This window comes from Stegostoma tigrinum, chromosome 11 (assembly GCF_030684315.1).
Source record: "Stegostoma tigrinum isolate sSteTig4 chromosome 11, sSteTig4.hap1, whole genome shotgun sequence".
Lineage (NCBI taxonomy): Eukaryota > Metazoa > Chordata > Chondrichthyes > Orectolobiformes > Stegostomatidae > Stegostoma > Stegostoma tigrinum.
The window spans coordinates 38,036,959-38,056,065 of NC_081364.1; the positions used below are offsets into that span (position 1 = coordinate 38,036,959).

Below are 19,107 nucleotides of genomic sequence, written 5' to 3' on the forward strand. Positions count from 1 at the left end.
TATGAAAAAGAGCTAAAACTGCTTTTGCTAATTTTCATCCGTTTTGAAATTTGCAAAATTGTCCCGTAACCAAAAGATTAGATGTGTAGCCAAACTCTTTGATTTTCATGCATCTCTCCAAACTTATTCCATGTTTTACATATAAACAGGGAAAAGATAATTACTACTTGTAGCCACTAATTATAGCAGAAGAACTAAAGGTATTCTTTCAAGTAATTGCAAAATGCATTAATTAGGCAATTCTGTTCCCCATTTGTTTATCACAATTATTCCCATCCAGCACAAACATAAAACCTTTTATTGATTGAGATTATTCTCAGATCCGTGAAATTACATATTAAGTCTGGAGGTATAGGTGGTTGTGGTGTAAAATCAGGTGGCATGTGAAGTGATGTAAGATGGATGATTTTTAAATGCATATTTCGGAATACGTATACATGTGTAGGTACATATTGAGTTTGGATTTTGAACCAGTGACATATGTGTTTTTATCCGCGTGATTAGGTTTAATAATTAAGTCTTAACTTCAGGGTTCCATAACATAATTTGTGAGCCTGAACATTTTGTTCTCTTTCTTTTGCCACACCAAATCCCAGGCTTGACTTGAGCTATTTTCAGCACAGCTAACCCATTTTCAATGACTTACAGCCCCCTGATCAGTTTTACACCTTCCTTAGCTGACTACCATCCAAACCTTGATTTGCCTAACTACCTTTCCCTCTGCCTCTCTCTCTCTCTCTCTCTCCCTCTCTCTGTCTCTCTAGGCTCCATTTCCTGTTCTCCACTTTGGCTTTTCCTCGTGTCCCACAACGGAACCTACCTTAAGAATATATACCTCTTTTTCCAGCTATCATCATTTCAGAAGAAGAGTCACTGGACTTGAAATGTGAACTCTGCTTTCTCTCCACACATTTTGCCAGACATGCAGAGTTTCTCCAGTAATTTCTGTTTCTGTTTGAGATCTTCAGCATCTACAGTTCTTTGTTTAGTTTTAATAATTAACTTGTCAGGCTTTCTGTGGCATGATTTAAACCGATTTGTGTCAGGGAGCAGATGGCAGGCCCCTTCTGGTGTAGTAATGTGAATTTATTTGCATTGTGAGAGTTTCAAGACTGGAGAGAGTAAATAATGGAAAGCATTAGCTTCTTCAGTAGAAGAATCTAAAGTTGATTTTTTGCTCAGGAAAATCCCATACATTGAAAAGCTTTTGTTTTCAGTTCACTGATGACCTCCTAGGGAAATGAGTTAGTTCAAAACAGTTAGGAAATAGATTAGTTTATTACAAGAGTGTTTAGTTTGAAATATTCAAATGAGAAGTGTTTGCTTAGAATCTTAAAATAGTTATTTGAAGCAAAGCAATTTTAAGCACAGTTGTGTGCATAATTTGGGAAAAGGCTATTAAGCTCTCATAACTAGAATTAAAAATAACAGTTAAGTCGAACCTGGAGATAAGGTAGTGAAGGGAATTCTGTCTCTCTGTGGTTGGAGCACTATAAAATGATGGCGTTAGGATAAATGAGATTTTATTCGAAATCTTGCAAACTGTGTTATCCATGAATAGCTTGGTTTGTTCAATTTTATCTTTGTTTCATTGATGTAAAAATTGCTGTCATAATTTCAATTGTTAATATCAAATCTGTAGCATTGTGTGCTTTTGTTTCAGTGAAAACGACACGTTAAAATACAGAAAAAAATCAAAATAGGATGCTCCCATTTCACAGTCCCAGCAGATCACAGAGCCTCTCCCCCACCTCTCTTGCCAGTGCATTCCCATTGTGAATAGCCTCAGCCAATCGTGCCATTCAGGGCCACAACATGGCCTTCAGCGACAAGCTTCCTGGTAGACTTGTGACTTCAATCTGATCAATGGTTATTGCTTCCTGTGGCATTATTAAGACTGGAGATCTTCCAGCGAATAGATTGGTCAACAGCTCTTATGCATGAGTTCCTCATTTGATGGGAGTGGAACTCTTGACCTGAGTCAATGAGAGCCTGCAGTTCATCAGATCACGTTAGGACTTCCTCACCTGCAAATTTTTATCCTCATCATCAGCTTTGTAGGAAATTCGGACTCTGTCTATGAAGGCTGAGTTAAACAATTCTTTAAAGGATGCAGAAAGACTTTTGGCTGCCTCTTTTGTTTGGGGTGCTCAGGATACCTACAGCTGGTGATATCATGAAGCAGCCTTCATTCTGCATCAGCAAATTCAAATGATGACACGTGCTGTTGCAAAAATTTGGTTCATAATCTATAAATTCTAGTAACACCAATTTATAATGCACAATTAACAGTTTCAATGTAAGCTAATTGGTAAACAAACCCAAGGCAATTAGCAGTCAAATGTTAGGAGCTATGTTCACTTGACAGCTCAGCCTGAGAAAGGTACAATCATAAACAGCAGGGTGCCTGCTTTGGTTTGGTACCGTATTAAGCATGGGAAGCATTGTCTCCATTGTTTGCATAAATAATGAGCGTAAATAATTATACAGTGTCAAGTTGATACTACTTGCCTTATTTCATTCCTTCGTATAATAATTTTGTTTTTTGTTTAAAAACATGTTGGAAGCTTGGATTTATCTTTAATGGTTAATGTCCCCTAACGGGATTGTAACAATGGATAAACCAGTAATCAAATACTTAAAACATGAAAGGAATACTTGTAATAACTTTAAAATGGAAGAGGGTGAAATGAGTAAGCCCCGTGATTTCTTGCAAAGTAAACAAAAATCATTCTAATAAAATAAAGCTTCATATGTAATATTGTCAGAGGCAGAGACCTCATTGGCACTTCAAATAACTTAAGACACAATCAGTCAAAAAACTGGGAGATTAAACTAACAGCAACAATGAGTAGCAGGTCAGCAAGTTAAACAAGGGAGGTGGTTTGCATCATGTTTTCATGTTTCCTAAAATCAAATGTTCAGTTGCTCACAGTTACTTTCTGTTGGCCATACATAATGCATCTAATTATTAGCTGTTTGAACTACCTGATTATTCCCGTAAAATGCATGTTCCATGCTAACTGAAACACTGATCACTTTCTTTCTTCAGGAAAACAGTACATTCAATATGTTGCAAAAAATGTATACTCTTCAAATAATGTGTTTTACCCTTTAAATTCAGTTATTGTGATTGCGAACCTAAGGAAAACCTGTCTGCATTTTCTCAATAATCATACTTTTCGAGCTGGGAATTAATAGTTGTGAAAATTGGTAGCCTATGTCAGTTAAATCTGTGATTACTCTGATTATATCTGCATATGGGCTTGTCTGTGAAAAACATATGCTCATAAATACTAGCCTGAGCAAATACAGAACATAATTGTGGCTGTTAACTGCTTGTTAATTAGATTATCAAGGTTAAAGATACAAATTTGTGGAGCAATAATTGATTAAGCACTGGTGCACATAAAAAGACCAGCCCAAGAAATGTAATTTTAAATAGATAAGTTTCCCTTGATTTTGTTTTAATCCATTTAAAATACCCTGTACAGTGGGGTTGATCATTTGTTCATTTGCTTTTTTTTGTTTTTGATGGACTACAAAACTTCTGGGACATCAGTTGTTCATTTGGGAAGACACAGACGAACGTGATGTTGCATTCGGTAAATGAATCTAGTGTCTAATTGGTATGTCATTTCCTATTTCAACAGCTGCCTTCAAAATGAATTCAGTGTTTTCTGAGTTCCTCCCTCATGATTGTCTGGAAACACTTTCTAAGTGATTGGAAGACAATCATGACTCCTTCTTAGAGCTGAGGAGTAACAGTTGTACAAAATTTAGTGCTGTTTTACAGTGGTTCCCATCTCCGTTCTTAGTCAAGACCAGATAAACAACTGTTCATCAAATACAACCAGATTAACATTTTATCTTTGGAGGAAAGTGAGTTTGTACCATGATGCAGTGTGTATGATCCCAGTTGGTGATACTGTCCCCATTCAGGTAAATATACTGAAACAACTTAGAAGGGGTAATCGGCATATCAGTTGTCTGTCTTGGTGCCACATTTTATTTGTGCTTCCATATTACAACATGTGGATGGACATAGTATCTTCAGTGGAGAAATAGTTCCTAGTCCTTCACAGGAGGAAGAACTGGAAGCAGACATTTGAGAATAGTTCAGAAATGTGATTGAAAGACTTGAGAAAAGGATTTTGGGAAACCTTTTAATGCTATGGAGGCTTTGGGGGGAAAAGAGAGGATAGAAAAGATGCAGAGGGTATGGCTGAGGTGTTTGAAGACAGAGAGAGTGAAAGGTGGGAGAGATGTGTCTGGAGAGAGCCAAAGACTACCAGAAGTAGGTTTGAACTCTGGAGAGATTTACAGATTGGGAATTTGGTTGTTAACTGGTGAACAGGTGAGAATCGAACGTAAAAAGGGCCACGGGTGAACACTGCTTCATGTGGAACAGACTATGCCTCGTGGAAATTTTAGATGTTTGGGAGTTTGAACCATGGAGATTGGGAGGCAGGAACAAAGAACTTTGGAGAAATAATCAGCAAGGGGCTATTTTCAAAGATCTAATTTCAAGCATCTAATTATGATAGTTGTCATTTGTAAGAGCTTTGAGACTCAGCTGTCATAAGATTACCCAGTCTGTAGTCACCTTCCTAAGGTACACAAACTGAATTAGCTAGTGTTAATTCTGCAGCCTTCATGAACGCACTCGCAACCATGAAATTACCAATCGAGGAGAAAAATGAATTTGGACCATCCATAATCCATATTACTTTACAAATCCATATTACTTTACAATCGGACAAATGTGGCTGGTGAAAGGAATGGAAAGGTAAATCTGAAATTGTAGCTGAGCGTGCCTCTCATTTGGTTCTCTGGATGCAGGTTTGCTCAATGTTGGGAGACATAAATTGAGGGTTAGTGCTTCTATAGCCAGATGGTCGGTGGCATTTAGGTCATAGATCCAATCCTCTCCCTTTCAAATTCAATGTAAAATGCAATGTTTTTGTGATCATTGCCACCTCAGGGTGCCTGAGCTCTGCAGTCATGAATTAATCCTGTCACATTGCACAATGCCAGGTCTGATATAACCTGCTCACTGATCAATTCCAAACTCGATTGCTCCAAGAAAATATCTCAAAAGCATTCTCTTTACTCTTCATCCAGACTATCAGTGCTAAATCTGATTTTTTTTTCCAGTTTATATGCAGATTCAAAACTGTGCTGTTTATTTGCCATTCCTCTATCATAATTACTCTATTATTCCCTGTATCCTTTGGTGGACATTGTGATTAATGATAGGTGGCTATAGACTTGCCACTTTCTCCCCTGACTGCTGAAATCCATCCAAACTGATTCCAGTTCCTGATTTCCTGAAACAAGGTAATCTCTAACAATTAAGCAAATGTTATATTTGATTAACATTACCTCTCCACCTTTACCTGGCTTCCTATTCTTCTTGAATGTTGTATATCCCTCAACAGTCAGAATCCACTCTTTGTCATTGTGCAGCTATCTCTCCACAATGACTCCCAGATCATTTTTTTCCCTTTACAATGTACTACTTCTTACAATTGTCTGACCCTCACTTGGCATATTACTATTTTGCTGTCGTGCCTCTGCTCTTTGATAGACCACACCTTTTGTGCATTTGATCCTTTACTCCAACTATTTAGTTGAAAAAACTTTCTCTACTTATGCAATATTCAAGTACATCAGTCCTTGCACATTCCACTGGTATAACTTTCACGTTTGCCACTATTGGTGCAGTGCCCCATAAACAGTGTCCAACATCTCCCACATTACTGTTTGAGCCACCTCTCTAATATTAAGCTCTTTATCGAACATAGAACATAGAACATTACAGCACAGTACAGGCCCTTCGGCCCTCGATGTTGTGCAGACCTGCCATACTAATCTGAAGCCCATCTAACCTGCACTCTTGCGTGTACGTCCATATGTTTATCCAATGATGACTTAAATGTACTTAAAGTTGGCAAATCTACTACCGTTGCAGGCAAAGCGTTCCATTGCCTAACTACTCTCTGAGTAAAGAAACTACCTCTGACATCTGTCCTATATCTTTCACCCCTCAATTTAAAGCTATGCCCCCTCGTGCTCGCCGTCACCATTCCAGGAAAAAGGCTCTCCCTATCCACCCTATCTAACCCTCTGATTATATATTATATGTTTCAATTAAGTCACCTCTCAACCTTCTTCTCTCGAACAAAAACAGCCTCAAGCCCCTCAGACTTCCCTCATAAGACCAGGCAACATCTTAGTAAATCTCCTCTGCACCCTTTCCAAAGCTTCCACATCCTTCTTATAATGCAGTGACCAGAACTGTACGCAATACTCCAAGTACGGCCGCACCAGAGTTTTGTACAGCTGCAGCATAACCTCTTGGTTCCGGAACTCGATCCCTCTATTCATAGAAGCTAAAACACTGTATGCCTTCTTAACAGCCCTGTTAACCTGGGTGGCAACTTTCAAGGATCTGTGGACATGGACACCAAGATCTCTCTGCTCATCTACACTACTAAGAATCTTACCATTAGCCCAGTACTTTGCCTTCTGGTTACTCCTACCAAAGTGCATCACCTCACACTTGTCCGCATTAAACTCCATTTGCCACCTCTCAGCCCAGCTCTGAAGCTTATCTATGCCTCTCTGTAACCTACAACATCCTTCGTCACTATCCACAACTTCGCCGACCTTAGTGTCGTCTGCAAATTTACTAACCCATCTTTCTACGCCCTCATTCAGGTCGTTTATAAAAATGACAAGCTGCAGTGGACCCAACACTGACCCTTGTGGTACACCACTTAGTAACTGATCTCCAGGATGAACATTTCCCATCAACTACCACCCTCTGTCTTCTTTCAGCAAGCCAATTCCTGATCCAAACTGCTACATCTCCCACAATCCCATTCCTCCACATTTTGTACAATGTCCTATTGTGGGGAACCTTTTTGAACGTCTTGCTGAAATCCATATATTTGTGCCAATTTACATCGTGATCATGTAATAATCCAAAAATTAGAATCGTTATGGTTCTATTTCTTAACTTAGTGCCCAGCTCCTCATACTCTGTCCAGAACCTCTTTGCCAGTTATGCCTATATTGTTAGTACTCACGTGAACCATGATCATTGGGCTTCTACCTCCCACTTCAGGTTCCTTTCCAGTTTGAGGAAGTTTTCCAACCCTTGGCAGTGAGTTGGCAACACAGCCATCTGGACTCATACTCCTTGCTGCAGAGAAGACTACCACCCCTTTACTATATTATCACCTACAACATAATTTCTTGTTCCTCCCCCTGTTTCCTGTACGAAGGTATTACCATAGTCAATTTGTTCATTGGCCATGAGTCTTTGGTTCCTATCCAACTGAGCTGAATGAATGGAAATTCTGTCATACCATTGTAAAGGCTAAGCCTTCTGCGCTCCTGCCTTCAGGACCCCTTACCTGCCTCACTGATGGGAGTATCAATGCGAGAGAAGTCCCCCTGATTGTTCGTTGGTGATTTCATTTCCAAGTGAAGAGTTACAAGTTTTGTCAGTGAAACAGAGACTCCTGCAATCAATTCAGAGAATTTATGAAGATTAAGAATCCTTTTGGAGATAACAGATCAATCACATCTCTTCATCTTTCCACTCTTTTCTGTTTGCAAGAACTTGGCTTCGTTTAAAACTGTTGGTCATAACATTTGGAAATTTGCGAATAAAGTGTTACTTTTATGCAAATAGAATTTATAGTTACTTTTACTGACTACCATAAAATTGTATTGTGTAACTTAGTTTTAATGCATTTGTTATAATAACCTTTCAGATAATTGGCTGTTAAAGAAACGTTAGTTTTTCTTGGAAGATTTTAAGCTGACATTTTTTTTGGCTACAAATAAGGGATTGAAAGTACTATCAGAACAGCTTGGAGTAATGATATAGATATATAACATATCCTAATCTTTCACTCTTCAGAATGTCTCGCTGTTGTCCATTTGATCTTGGCATTCAGCTTCATCAGTTGTGAATCTAGCAGTGAACTTTATTTTTTTTAATTTTGTTGGATACATACTTCAAAGCACTTCCTGAACAATATTCCATTGCATCAGGATCAATTTTCAAATTACAGTTCAGAACATCTACTGTGTTTTAATCCATGTAACATTATGGGAATGAGTTATACTGGTAGTGATTAACTTGTGCCTGCTCATACCAGACTGATTTAAATGAGATTGTTTCTAGCTGTATTATTTCTCTGTACTGTTGTCTCAGCTGTTTTTCATATTTAGTTTATATCTCTCCAAAAAATGAGATTCCTGGAATGCAGTGAGTTTCTCATATTGGATTGAGGCAGGAGCTTCTATAATTTTGTTTAGGAGATGCACTGCCCAGTAATTGGAAGTCCATAGCAACCTCAGTCACTGGCTTGATGATGGCCCAAGAAGGAAAATGTATTGACTTGGTTGACAATTTTCTCGGTTGCCTATTGGCTCCCATCCATTCAACGTGTATAAAAACTGCAGGAAATTTTAGAATTGTACATGATATGACAGATCCCATTGGCAATGTGCTCTTTGGAATAAAAAAAGGTTCTTCAAATGAAGCTTGTGAGTAGTCAGATTGGGAAGTACAATAGAAAAGAATGGCACCCAATTGTTTTCAGTAGTATTTGCTCCCAAAAGATTGTTCGGATGTCTACTGCACTGTTAATATTTGTTCATGAAGTCGAGCAGATCTTTGGAGTAAATGCAGTTATTCATTGAGCCTCCCCACGTTCACGTGGGTGTCTGGCAGAGTCTTCAGGTGGCTTTTCATTCAGCATTGTACACTCTGAGTTTCCCAATTGCAGCAATGTGCTCAGAGTTTAGCTCCCAGTGAACACTTTCAATCTATGACTTCGGAGACAAAATGTATTTCTCCAAACAGGGCTCATTGTGACAATTTATATTATCGTAACAAATGGCATGTTTATCCTAACAAGTGTTTACAAAGACGCTGAATAAGATCATTGACACACATTTTGATATTTGCAAGAAAAGGGTTAGCTGGAGAATTTAATCGTGTTATAGCAATGGTTGACATGGATGACTGGTATTAAACTTGTTCAAATTTTACTGTCAGAGAACTGAGAGTATGGAATAAAATTATTTTTAAAAATAACAAATATAGACTGAAATATCTGCTGTGATTACCTGAACACAGATGGAGTCATCAGTGAACTCATATAAAATGCAGAAAGTGAACTGTCCAGATCTCATACCCCATTTCATCCAAAGACAGTGAAAATAGGTTGGTGTCGATAAATTTCCTGTTTAATGCACATTTGCATGATGATAAGTTCACATATCAGGAGATGAACAGTTACTTGCAGACTTTTCAGTTTGGAAAGTTAATGTAGCTGGACTGAGGAAACTCTTTCAGTAACTTTCTTGGCAAAGCAGAGGAAAGGAAAGAGGCATTCATAACAGGACTTGAAAGACTTGCTCTCAGTCTGTCACTCTGTGCCTTACAATTCCTATTTGGCAACAAAAAACTTAGTAATAACAGCCATTTGTTGAGAACTCTGGATCTTAAAGTGTCAGTATTGCTGCAGAAAGGACTAAAACTAAAAAAAGTTAAAAATAGACAAACTGAAAAGCTGTGGATTTGACTTTTGTTCTCATCGCATTGCAATTCCAAAAACTTTAAACTACATGTGCTTTTATCTTTCTGTTCATCACAGACACTCTCCTTCTCATCACCACCACTAATTAAACTTATGTCTTGCATCAGGCATATAAACAAATGCCATGTTTTATTGTTTTCATTTTCTAAAGGCTTGTAGGGAATAAAACTCCCCCTTCTTTCATTGAGATAATCCTTGGAATTGGCTCCTTCATTTTGATCTACTTAACAACAATGACATTTACCCAGCAATGTTGAAAAGAAATGAGCCAGTTTATCTCCTGCTCTCTTGGTCGTAATAGTCATTTGATTTATTTCTGTCTCAAAATAGCATGAAAGGGCATGGAAACGAAGAAAAATCATTTGTGAACTGAACTGTGGACCTTGAATCTTTTTCGTCTTCCAACAGTTCATTTATTTCAAAATGTTTCTACCTTTTTAAGCATTTCATGTATTTCACTTCAGATGATGTTTTGCAATTACAGCAGGATTCAATAATTTGCCTTTGTTTTACTGCCCTGAAATTGAAATAACAATGAAAGGTTTGCAGTCATAAATGAGAGTTATGATCTAGATTGAGGCTCCATACTCACAGCCATGAGAGAAATTGCAAGCTTTCCCTGATCCATTGCTCCTGACCAATATTCTAAAAACCTTGCAAAAGTGCCCAGGTGGTGCTACAGTATACCCTAAGATTTTCAACCGTTTTGACCACTGGACTGATTATATATTCTACTTGGTGTCAAACAATGCAACATGAAGCGTTTTTTTGTCCATTAAGTCTGGAGTCTCCAGTTTTGGAGACTAATCAAGGACTGAATCAAATTATATGTTCCATTAAAATAAAGTAGAAATTGTTTCATCGTGGCACAGAAATGACAGAATAACTGCAGCCCTAAATGCAGTAAAATTACAGTTGATTCTCATGAGAACATTTGTAGCTGATTGTATTCTGTAATTTTGTCTCCTGATTGCTTTCTTTGGGTTTTAAATTTTGCTGGATTATTTGTGCAGTGTCCAGAAATATGAAATTTGCACACTTTGTACAAGTACCAATTAGCAGTAAATTATCACCAGGGCACATGAGAATCCATGACTACAGTTTGTACAAAGAACTTAATTATTCATTCAACTCCAACTGTGTAGGCACTGTAGTTCACAGTCATTTAAAGGAATTGATGTGCTATCAAATATTGTTTTTAATCACAGGTAAAATTGGGGATGGTACCAAGATGACATTTTTCAGATTTATAATTCTGAAGTCTACCTTTGTGATTATCTATCCATCCGTAAAGTGCTGTTTTCTTCCCCTTTTTTTTTGTGAAAACAAATTAACTTCACAGAGCAAAGTAAGTACATTCAACAACATAACTTCTTTCCACCTCAGCATTTTGAGTCTTTAAAAATTATCTTTGATTCTATCATACTAAAAGCATACTTGTACTGAATCCTTGATCTTGTGAACCAAGCGTGAGTGGGGATGTTGTTGGTTCATGCTTAGCATTGATTGTACAAGTTGCACAGGGTGGGTTCAGAACATTTTGGAATCCTTTGCATTGACTTGAATAGATTACAAGCATCGACAAAATCTGTCTTAAGAATGAGGACTCTACATGCCACTGTGAATTAAAATGTCTTTTGAGAAATCAGCTTTCAAGTGGTTTGTGTCCCCACCATGAGTGAAGGAAGGACAATGGCAGAAAATATAACTTCATTACTCAATGATACAATAGAGAAAGGTGGCCAAAGCCCTTCCTCAGAAGGGTCCTGACCTGAATTGTCAACTTTCCCACTCGTCTGTTGCTGCCTGGCCTGCTGCATTCCTCCAACTCTACACTGTGTTATCTCTGACTCCAGCATTGGTAGTTCTTCCTATCTCTGGCCAACATTCAGCTTTATTTGACAGAGTCAGAATCTCATCAAAGAAGGATGGCATTAATAGATAGAAGCCAAAGATAGTACAGTGTGCAAGGAGATCATTGGCAATGTTGGCCTAGTTAGTTGTACCTAACTGTGCTCTTCAACTGTGCGCTTATTTCTTGTGAACCTGACTAAAATTATGCAAATATCAGCTGAAAACTGCCTTACTTTCTGGAAACAACCATTTCAGGCATATTGCAAAACAGTTCAGTGCTGTAACGCGTTCGGATATCCATGTTACAACATTCTGCTGTTCATATTGTGTGCAGCCTTGTTTTGTAAGGAGACATCAACAATATTTTCTTCAAATAATGCATCCATTGTGCCGTCTTGCACAATTACTCACTTTAGCAATGCCATGGCTAATGGTCACCAACAGTCATAATAATTTAGAATTTCATGCTCTCCTGGAGGTGATCTGGGAGGCAAACCATGGTGCCTCTTGGGACAGAGGATGTGGTTGGCAACACTGTTGATTGCAACCAATTAGGTTTGGTGTTTGGCAGGTTAATGACAACCTTCCTATCCAAAGGCTAATTAAAGACATTGAAAGGTCATTTAAAGGCTCATCCCATTGCCATGAGTATTCAGTCAGTGACAGATAGAAGTCACGTCATGTGGACAAACAGTCAGGTAAACACTGGTGTATGGTGTATGGTGGCCTGGTTGAGGAATTCCTCCATCTTCAAAGATTTTGATGCGTTCAGTTCTGGAGTTATTGTTGATACAGCTGTGAAATGGAATTCGTTTCTGCATACCTGGCTGAACTCCAAACACCAATGATGGATTGAGCAGTGTCGTGATTGCCTACAGAACCATAAAAGGGACTGAGTGATTACTTTTATTGACATTTTTTTCAAAATCTGCTGAGTGGGTTACGTTTCTTTGAAGTTTGTGCAATGCTTGTTTACTATGGCAAAACTGTAAGCATTTCTAAGACTTTCCAGTTGGGTTTTATACATTCAGCCATCGTGGATATGTGAATGGTTCAAAAGCTCAAGATTAATGAATGGATTTTCACAAATTTGAAGATGCCGCATTGATTCTCAATGTTAAATGCAGAAAAAGTACTTTATATCTTAGATAAAATATTCTAAACACATGCAAAAAACTTAAACCATGCTAGTCAACTTAATGGTCACTGAGCTTTTGAAGGATTGTGACTTAGGATCAATCACTGTGTTGAAAACATTGTTAGCTTGTCATTGATTCTAATTGTAGCAGTTGAAGTTGACATAACCTTTGTAACTTATTGCAAAAATAAAATTTCAGCTCCAGAAATTCACAAGTTTCTGGAATTGTATCTGACAAAATGAGCCCTATTCGATCAAAATTGTGGACATGTTGAAAGAACATGCCTTGAAATGGAGGGAATGTTGCGAGGAGCCTCACTACCTCGACCTTTATCCTGGGCAGCCAGAAAAATCATGCAGAATGGGAATAGAAGCAGTTATCCTGAAACTGGGTCCAACTTCCTTATTTTGCACAATAATCTTTCATCTCCTCATCAATTTTATAGAAGGTAAATCAGGTTTTCATAAATTATAAACAGATAATGCTAATTATACTTTAAGAAAATCTTGACTTAGATTCTTAATGTCAGTGAAATTAAAACACAGGATATTTAAAATATTTCAAGCATTACATGTACATGGAAAGGAAAGTATGCTATAAATGTACATGAATTGGCCCGAATTTAGGTTAAACAAGAAATGAGCCTAGTAACGCACTCATTTATTTGTTCTTAATTAAAACTGCAAATTCAGGTCAGCATGGATGCACAGTGAAACATGAAAAGCTGGGAGGTGCTTTTGAAGATGTGCTACTCTACTGTATATTTTATTAACCTGTTCCCAAGATGCTATCACACATCTCTGGAACATGTGGGTCTCCTGACTCAGACATCCTGACACTCCAACACACACCTGACCTCCCCAAGGTCCCCACTACGCCACTTCCATAAACCTGCCAGACACTACTACCGCACCACACCAGCTCCTGTTAGTCCAATGAAAGCTGAGTGAATAATGAAATTGCACATTCTGGTTCCATATTTAAATCAATCAAAAAATGTTTCATTCTTGTGCCTAAGTAATAGACACAGAATAAGTTCGCCAGTAATTAGGACATTGTAATCTCGGTATCATCTTATCAGTGTGGTCCCCTTAATTCACATGAAAAATTTTCATTTCAATACATATAGAAGTTCATTAGGAGTACAATCTAAATTCTTCAGTGTTGAATTGCTTAATTCTTTTTTAAATGTACTGTTACTTTTTTGCTGTCTCTTTGCTTTATTTTCTTGATTTCTCATTCAGTTCACTCTTCTGCTACTGCTGCTGGTTCAGATCTGAGCTCTGCATTGAAAAATTTTTAACTTTTTTTTATGTGAAGCAGAAAATGGCTTGTTGAAATTTGCAGGTCTTAAATATCTTCTAATTTACATCAAAATAAACCATCAGTGAAATAAAACAGGCAATAGCAAGTAGGGCATTGGTCAGTCAGCCGCAAGGAAATCTGGTTCACTATTTTCACTTTGTTGTTTCTCATGAATGCAAGATCTGAGCAATGAAGAGAATGGTAATGGGACGCAGGGTAAAGTGGTAAAGTTCTTAAGTACTTATTCATTGATCCTAGGACTTTTCACTGATCTAATTTTTGTATTGGCTACAAAGTTGTAAGCCCAGCCTAGCGAGGAGTTGCACACAAGGACATAATGGGATATCCATTGTAGTAGACTTCAGAGCTGTAGCAATACAGCACACAAACAGCCCGTTCAGTCCGACGTGTCCATGCCGACCAGATATCCTGTACTGATCTATTCCCACTTGTCAGCATTTGGCTCATATCCCTTTTAACCCATCCAGATACCTTCTAAATGTTGCAAGTGTACCTGCCTCCAATGTGTCTGGCAGCTCTTTCCAAACACACACCGCCTTCTTTGTGATGAAGTTGTCCCTCAGGTCGCTTTTCCATCTTTCTCCCCTCAATTTAAACACATGCCGTCTCGTTTCAGATTCCCCTACCTCAGAATAAAGACCTTGGTTATTCATCCTATTCATGCTCCTCATGATTTTATAAACCTGTATAAGGTCACCCCTCAACCTCTGACCTCCAGGGAAATGAGCCTCAGTCTATTCAGCCCCTCCCTATAGCTCAAACCCACTAATCCTGACAACATCCTTGTCAACCTTTTCTGAACTATTTCAGGTTTAACAACAACTTACCTATATCAGGGAGACCAGAATTGAATGCACTATTCTAAAAGTGGCCTTGTCAATGACCTGTATGGCTGCAACAGGACCTCCCAACTCCTCATGAAAGTAAGTATGCCAAGCACCACCTTGTCTCCCTGTGACTCCACTTACAAGGGACTATACATCTGCACCCCTCAGTCTCATTGTTTGGCAACACTCCTAGGACCCTACTATTAACTGAATATGACCTGCCCTGATTTGCCCTACCTAAATGCAGCACCTCACATTTTTCTAAGTTAAACTCCATCTGCCACTCTTTGGCCCATCTGATCAAGGTCCCGTTATACTCCGAGCTAACCTTCTTCATCATCCACTACATCACCAATTTTGCTGTCATCTGCAAATGCATTAACTATGCCTCCTATATTCACACCCAAATCATTTATATTAACGACAAAATGCAGTAGGCCCGACACCGATGCTAGTGGCATACCGCTGGTCACAGGCCTCTCGTCCAAATGAACAACCCTCCAATACCATACTTTGTCTCCTACCTTCTAGTGAATTTTGTATCCAAATGGATTCTGTGTGATCCCACCTTGCTGACCGGTCTACCATGTGGAACCTTGTTGATCGCCTTGCTGAAGTCCATATAGACAATATACACTGCTGTGCCTTCATCAGTCTTCTGAATTGCCTGGAGAATCTACACTGAGCAAGTCTACACCTGGACCTCCCCAAAGGTTGACATTTAAATTGGAGATGTTGGAGGGTTCTGATGAAATTAAATAAAATAGCTTCTCAGGAAATGTTACACTATCGAATACATATTCTAATTCCTGAGTGACAGTTCAGCAAATCTCATACTTAACTCTCACGTGCTTCACACACCTTGAACTATACCCACTTTCCAAACTCCACTCCCCTCTCCCCCACCCCACAACACACCAATTCTCCCCACACCAACGGATCTGACAAAACCCAACAAATGGCCCTCGGAAGAAGCAGCCACCTCACTGCCCAGCTTTGCCTGATTTTTCCCACTGTGCCCTACACCTTTCCAGTACCATCTATCTTACCTGACACATTAATTACCTGGCATCCAGCTACCCAGTTGGAACCCTACTTAGCTGGCACCATACTCCCTACACACCTAGCATCCTACTCTTGGCACTCTTTCCTCAGTTGATACTCTACTCTTTCTGAAGCTTAACATTGCACTTAACATACTTACTTTCCCTTTGACATTGTTACTGTGGCTGTCAGAACTTTTAAAGTTCCCCATATGGCAGCAGACTGCTGTGAATAAGAGATGGGGATGTTCTTCCTGTGACAGTTCTATGCTCTGAATGAACTTTCAGAATGGAAGTATGGTTCCCCATTTCTGAGGGAGATCTGAGCATCATCTCCTTTCAGAAATGTGGAACTTCCTCCTTTTTAAGAAAAGAAGTGCCAAAATGACAATCTCTGTGAGACTGCCATTCCAGCCTTTGTTTCTGATTAAAGTTCACAGCTGATCTTAGATGTTTACAATTCAAAAATGGCCTGCTCATTACAGATTTTCTGAGCAACATATTTGTATGTTACGTGTTGCATTTTCTTTTTATTCAGGATTTTTAAAATCTCTTGTTTTGCGAGAAACAGATGAGTCAAAAATTTGATGAAAGCCTGAATACCAAGTGAAGTTATCTTTGAGAAACACACGTGTTGTATAACACCACATGAGCTTTGTGACATTAAAAATATTCTTTTCAAATTAATGTCTTTGCCTTTTGAGAGGGAGTAACAGAGCTCATAAAATGCAGATGATTAATTATACGCCTTTCAAACAAAAATCTTGGAAGTAGACTTGAACTATAATCACTGTACGATTAAATATTCGGCAATACAATCATTATTGTATGCTGCAAAGGATTTGATATATATTTTCTCAAAGATAACATTTCTAAAACTAGACCTGTTATTAATTGTAATTACTGTTTTAATTAAATGATGGGCATTCATTCTGAATGTTTTTATCTAATGTTAACTTTTAAATTGTTCACTTCAGATGTAATTTTGTAAATATGGATGGCCGTAGGTAGAAACATCACCCAAGAGGACAAAGATAATAGTGTTTTCTTTCACTCATTCTATGTCCTAAGTTTGGAAAGCAAGAGACAATTGAATATCCCTTTTAATGGTAGTAATAGTAATTTCAACTTAAAGCTGTTTTATTTACTTTTCTTTCTTCCAATTCAAGATAGATATTGAAACGAGGATATTGAGTGCAAGAATGACATGTTGGCAATCATTTTGACGCAGTGCACTGTGGTGTTCTATCTGGAAGTGATGTGTGTTTTCTGCATGCGGTATTAAACTGTTTCATTGTTGCTTTGTGTCTGTTGTTTCCTGTTACGGATGGCACCCTTATTCTAACAATCCCTCTTTGTGAAACCTAATAGAGTCTGTTTCTCTTTATTGACACAGAGAATGGCAAACCACATGGGCCAGTTTTTCTCCATGAGCCTAATGACACTGTGTTTCCTGTGGATTCTGAAGAAAAGAAAGCAACGCTGAACTGTGAAGCAACAGGGAATCCAACACCACATTACAGGTTTGTGAACAATATCTTAATTGGTACTTTTGAGAGAAACCTGTGTCCTTTTAAAGATTTATTGAAATATTCTATTAAAGTTAGCATGATTTGAGTCAGTGTTTGTAACAAGACCTGAACTAAAAATAGCAGTTCTAAATAATCACATCAGAAAGATTTTTAAAACAACTATCAGTTTTGGACATCAGTTAACTGGTAATTAATTAACAAGGACAGAAGATTCTGCAGCCTTTCTTTTACTTCATTTTCACTACAGAATAATCATCTCTGTGCTTATGTATCCTGTACATAGTTCCTGGGCATTTTTTTCGGAGCTTATGCCTTGCTGTTGCCAGAATAAACTGTGCTGGGGAGGGAACCGAAATAGTGTACAAATTCTCATGTCGTGCTCTGAGTCATTCAAATAAGTTGATTTCAGATATATTAAAAGAAACTGGAAAAGTTATTTATTCATGTGGAATTGTATAAATATGTTTCTCAAAAAATGCAAAGCAAGCGAAAACATTTCTTTTGAAGCAAGTGATTGCAGCTGACTTGTAATGTGATGTCAACAAAATTACTTTGCAAATGGAAAATAATCATCTTGTGAGTAATCCCCTGATGGACACAGGAGATGTGGTGCAATGTGAATGTAACACTTTCTCAGATTAAAATTCTGAATTTGATATATTTTCCACAATCTCTTTTTAGACTTGGAATGCTGTCAAATTTAAGACAGGATAGAATGAGTACCTTGTCTTTAGAAATGATCAGAAGCAGTGTAGTATTCTGTGGTGAAATGTTCCATCAGCATATCTGACAAATAAATCCATTCTGGATTTGCACAATCTATTACTTTGTGTTGTTCTTCCATTGACTTTATTTCATATACCCATATTTTTGGATTAATTTTGTTGCTTTCAATGATTACCCAAATGCTTTCTGAAGTGAATTAGCTCCTGACTTGCCCATGATAGAATTTTAAAATTCTTCCTCTTGCTTTCAAGTTCCTATTTTAGTGTCACCCCTATCGAATGCTATTCCTTCCTTATGGAATGTCTACCTCTGTAATTCTGGTTACATGCACACTCCTAATTACCTTTGCTCCTCCGTTTCCAGTTGTGCCTTCGACTGTCTCGTTCCCAAGTTCTGAAACTCCATTCCTCAACCTCTGTGTATTTCTACCTTTCACCCCTTGTCTGAGTTTGGTAAAATCTAATTCCTTAAATAAGCATTTGGGCTAATATATCTTTATTTGACTTGGTTACAAAATAATCTGTTTATGTGCCTGATTACATTGCTGTGAAAAGTGTGAAAACATTTTACTACATTGAAGGCAATATACTCGAGCTGTTGATAATGTAAGTCCCATGTATATTTGGAAAAAGTGGTGGTAATGTCACTAGACCTATTTGCAGCTAATTGAATATGTATGTTGCTCAGAAGTAAACATTCACCTCACCACACCAATGACAGCTTAACAGTTAAAAATGCTCAACTAGGTTCATTGCAGTGAGGGGTTATTCACAGAAATCAAAAAAAAAGTTTTGCATTCAGGTAGGAATCATTACATACTGGAAAGGACAAGAGAATTGATAGTCTTCGTGACCACTTATCACTTGTTAACTATGTTTTCTTGGACAACACTGTTTGTAACCTTAAAAAATGTTTCCAGTATCTTAAGTCCCTTCTGTTTTTGGAGAGGAATTTTAACCTCTCAGGGTAGATGGTGGTCCGTGCACCAAAGAGATTCAAGTAACAGAACTGCGAAAGTGTTGGAAAGCTGTTGA

The 19,107-nt window shown here is 38.1% G+C and overlaps 1 protein-coding gene across 13 annotated transcripts in view; it reads left to right on the forward strand.

Moving 5' to 3' along the window:
- Positions 1-19,107, forward strand: part of LOC125460282 (contactin-4-like) — a 2,333,145-nt gene that overhangs the window by 1,345,180 nt on the left and 968,858 nt on the right. For all 13 annotated transcript variants that reach the window (XM_048547566.2, XM_048547564.2, XM_048547580.2 and 10 more), the window contains one exon: positions 17,212-17,338. In XM_048547566.2, the coding sequence (XP_048403523.2) occupies positions 17,212-17,338 (127 nt within the window). The remainder of the gene's footprint in view (positions 1-17,211; positions 17,339-19,107) is intronic.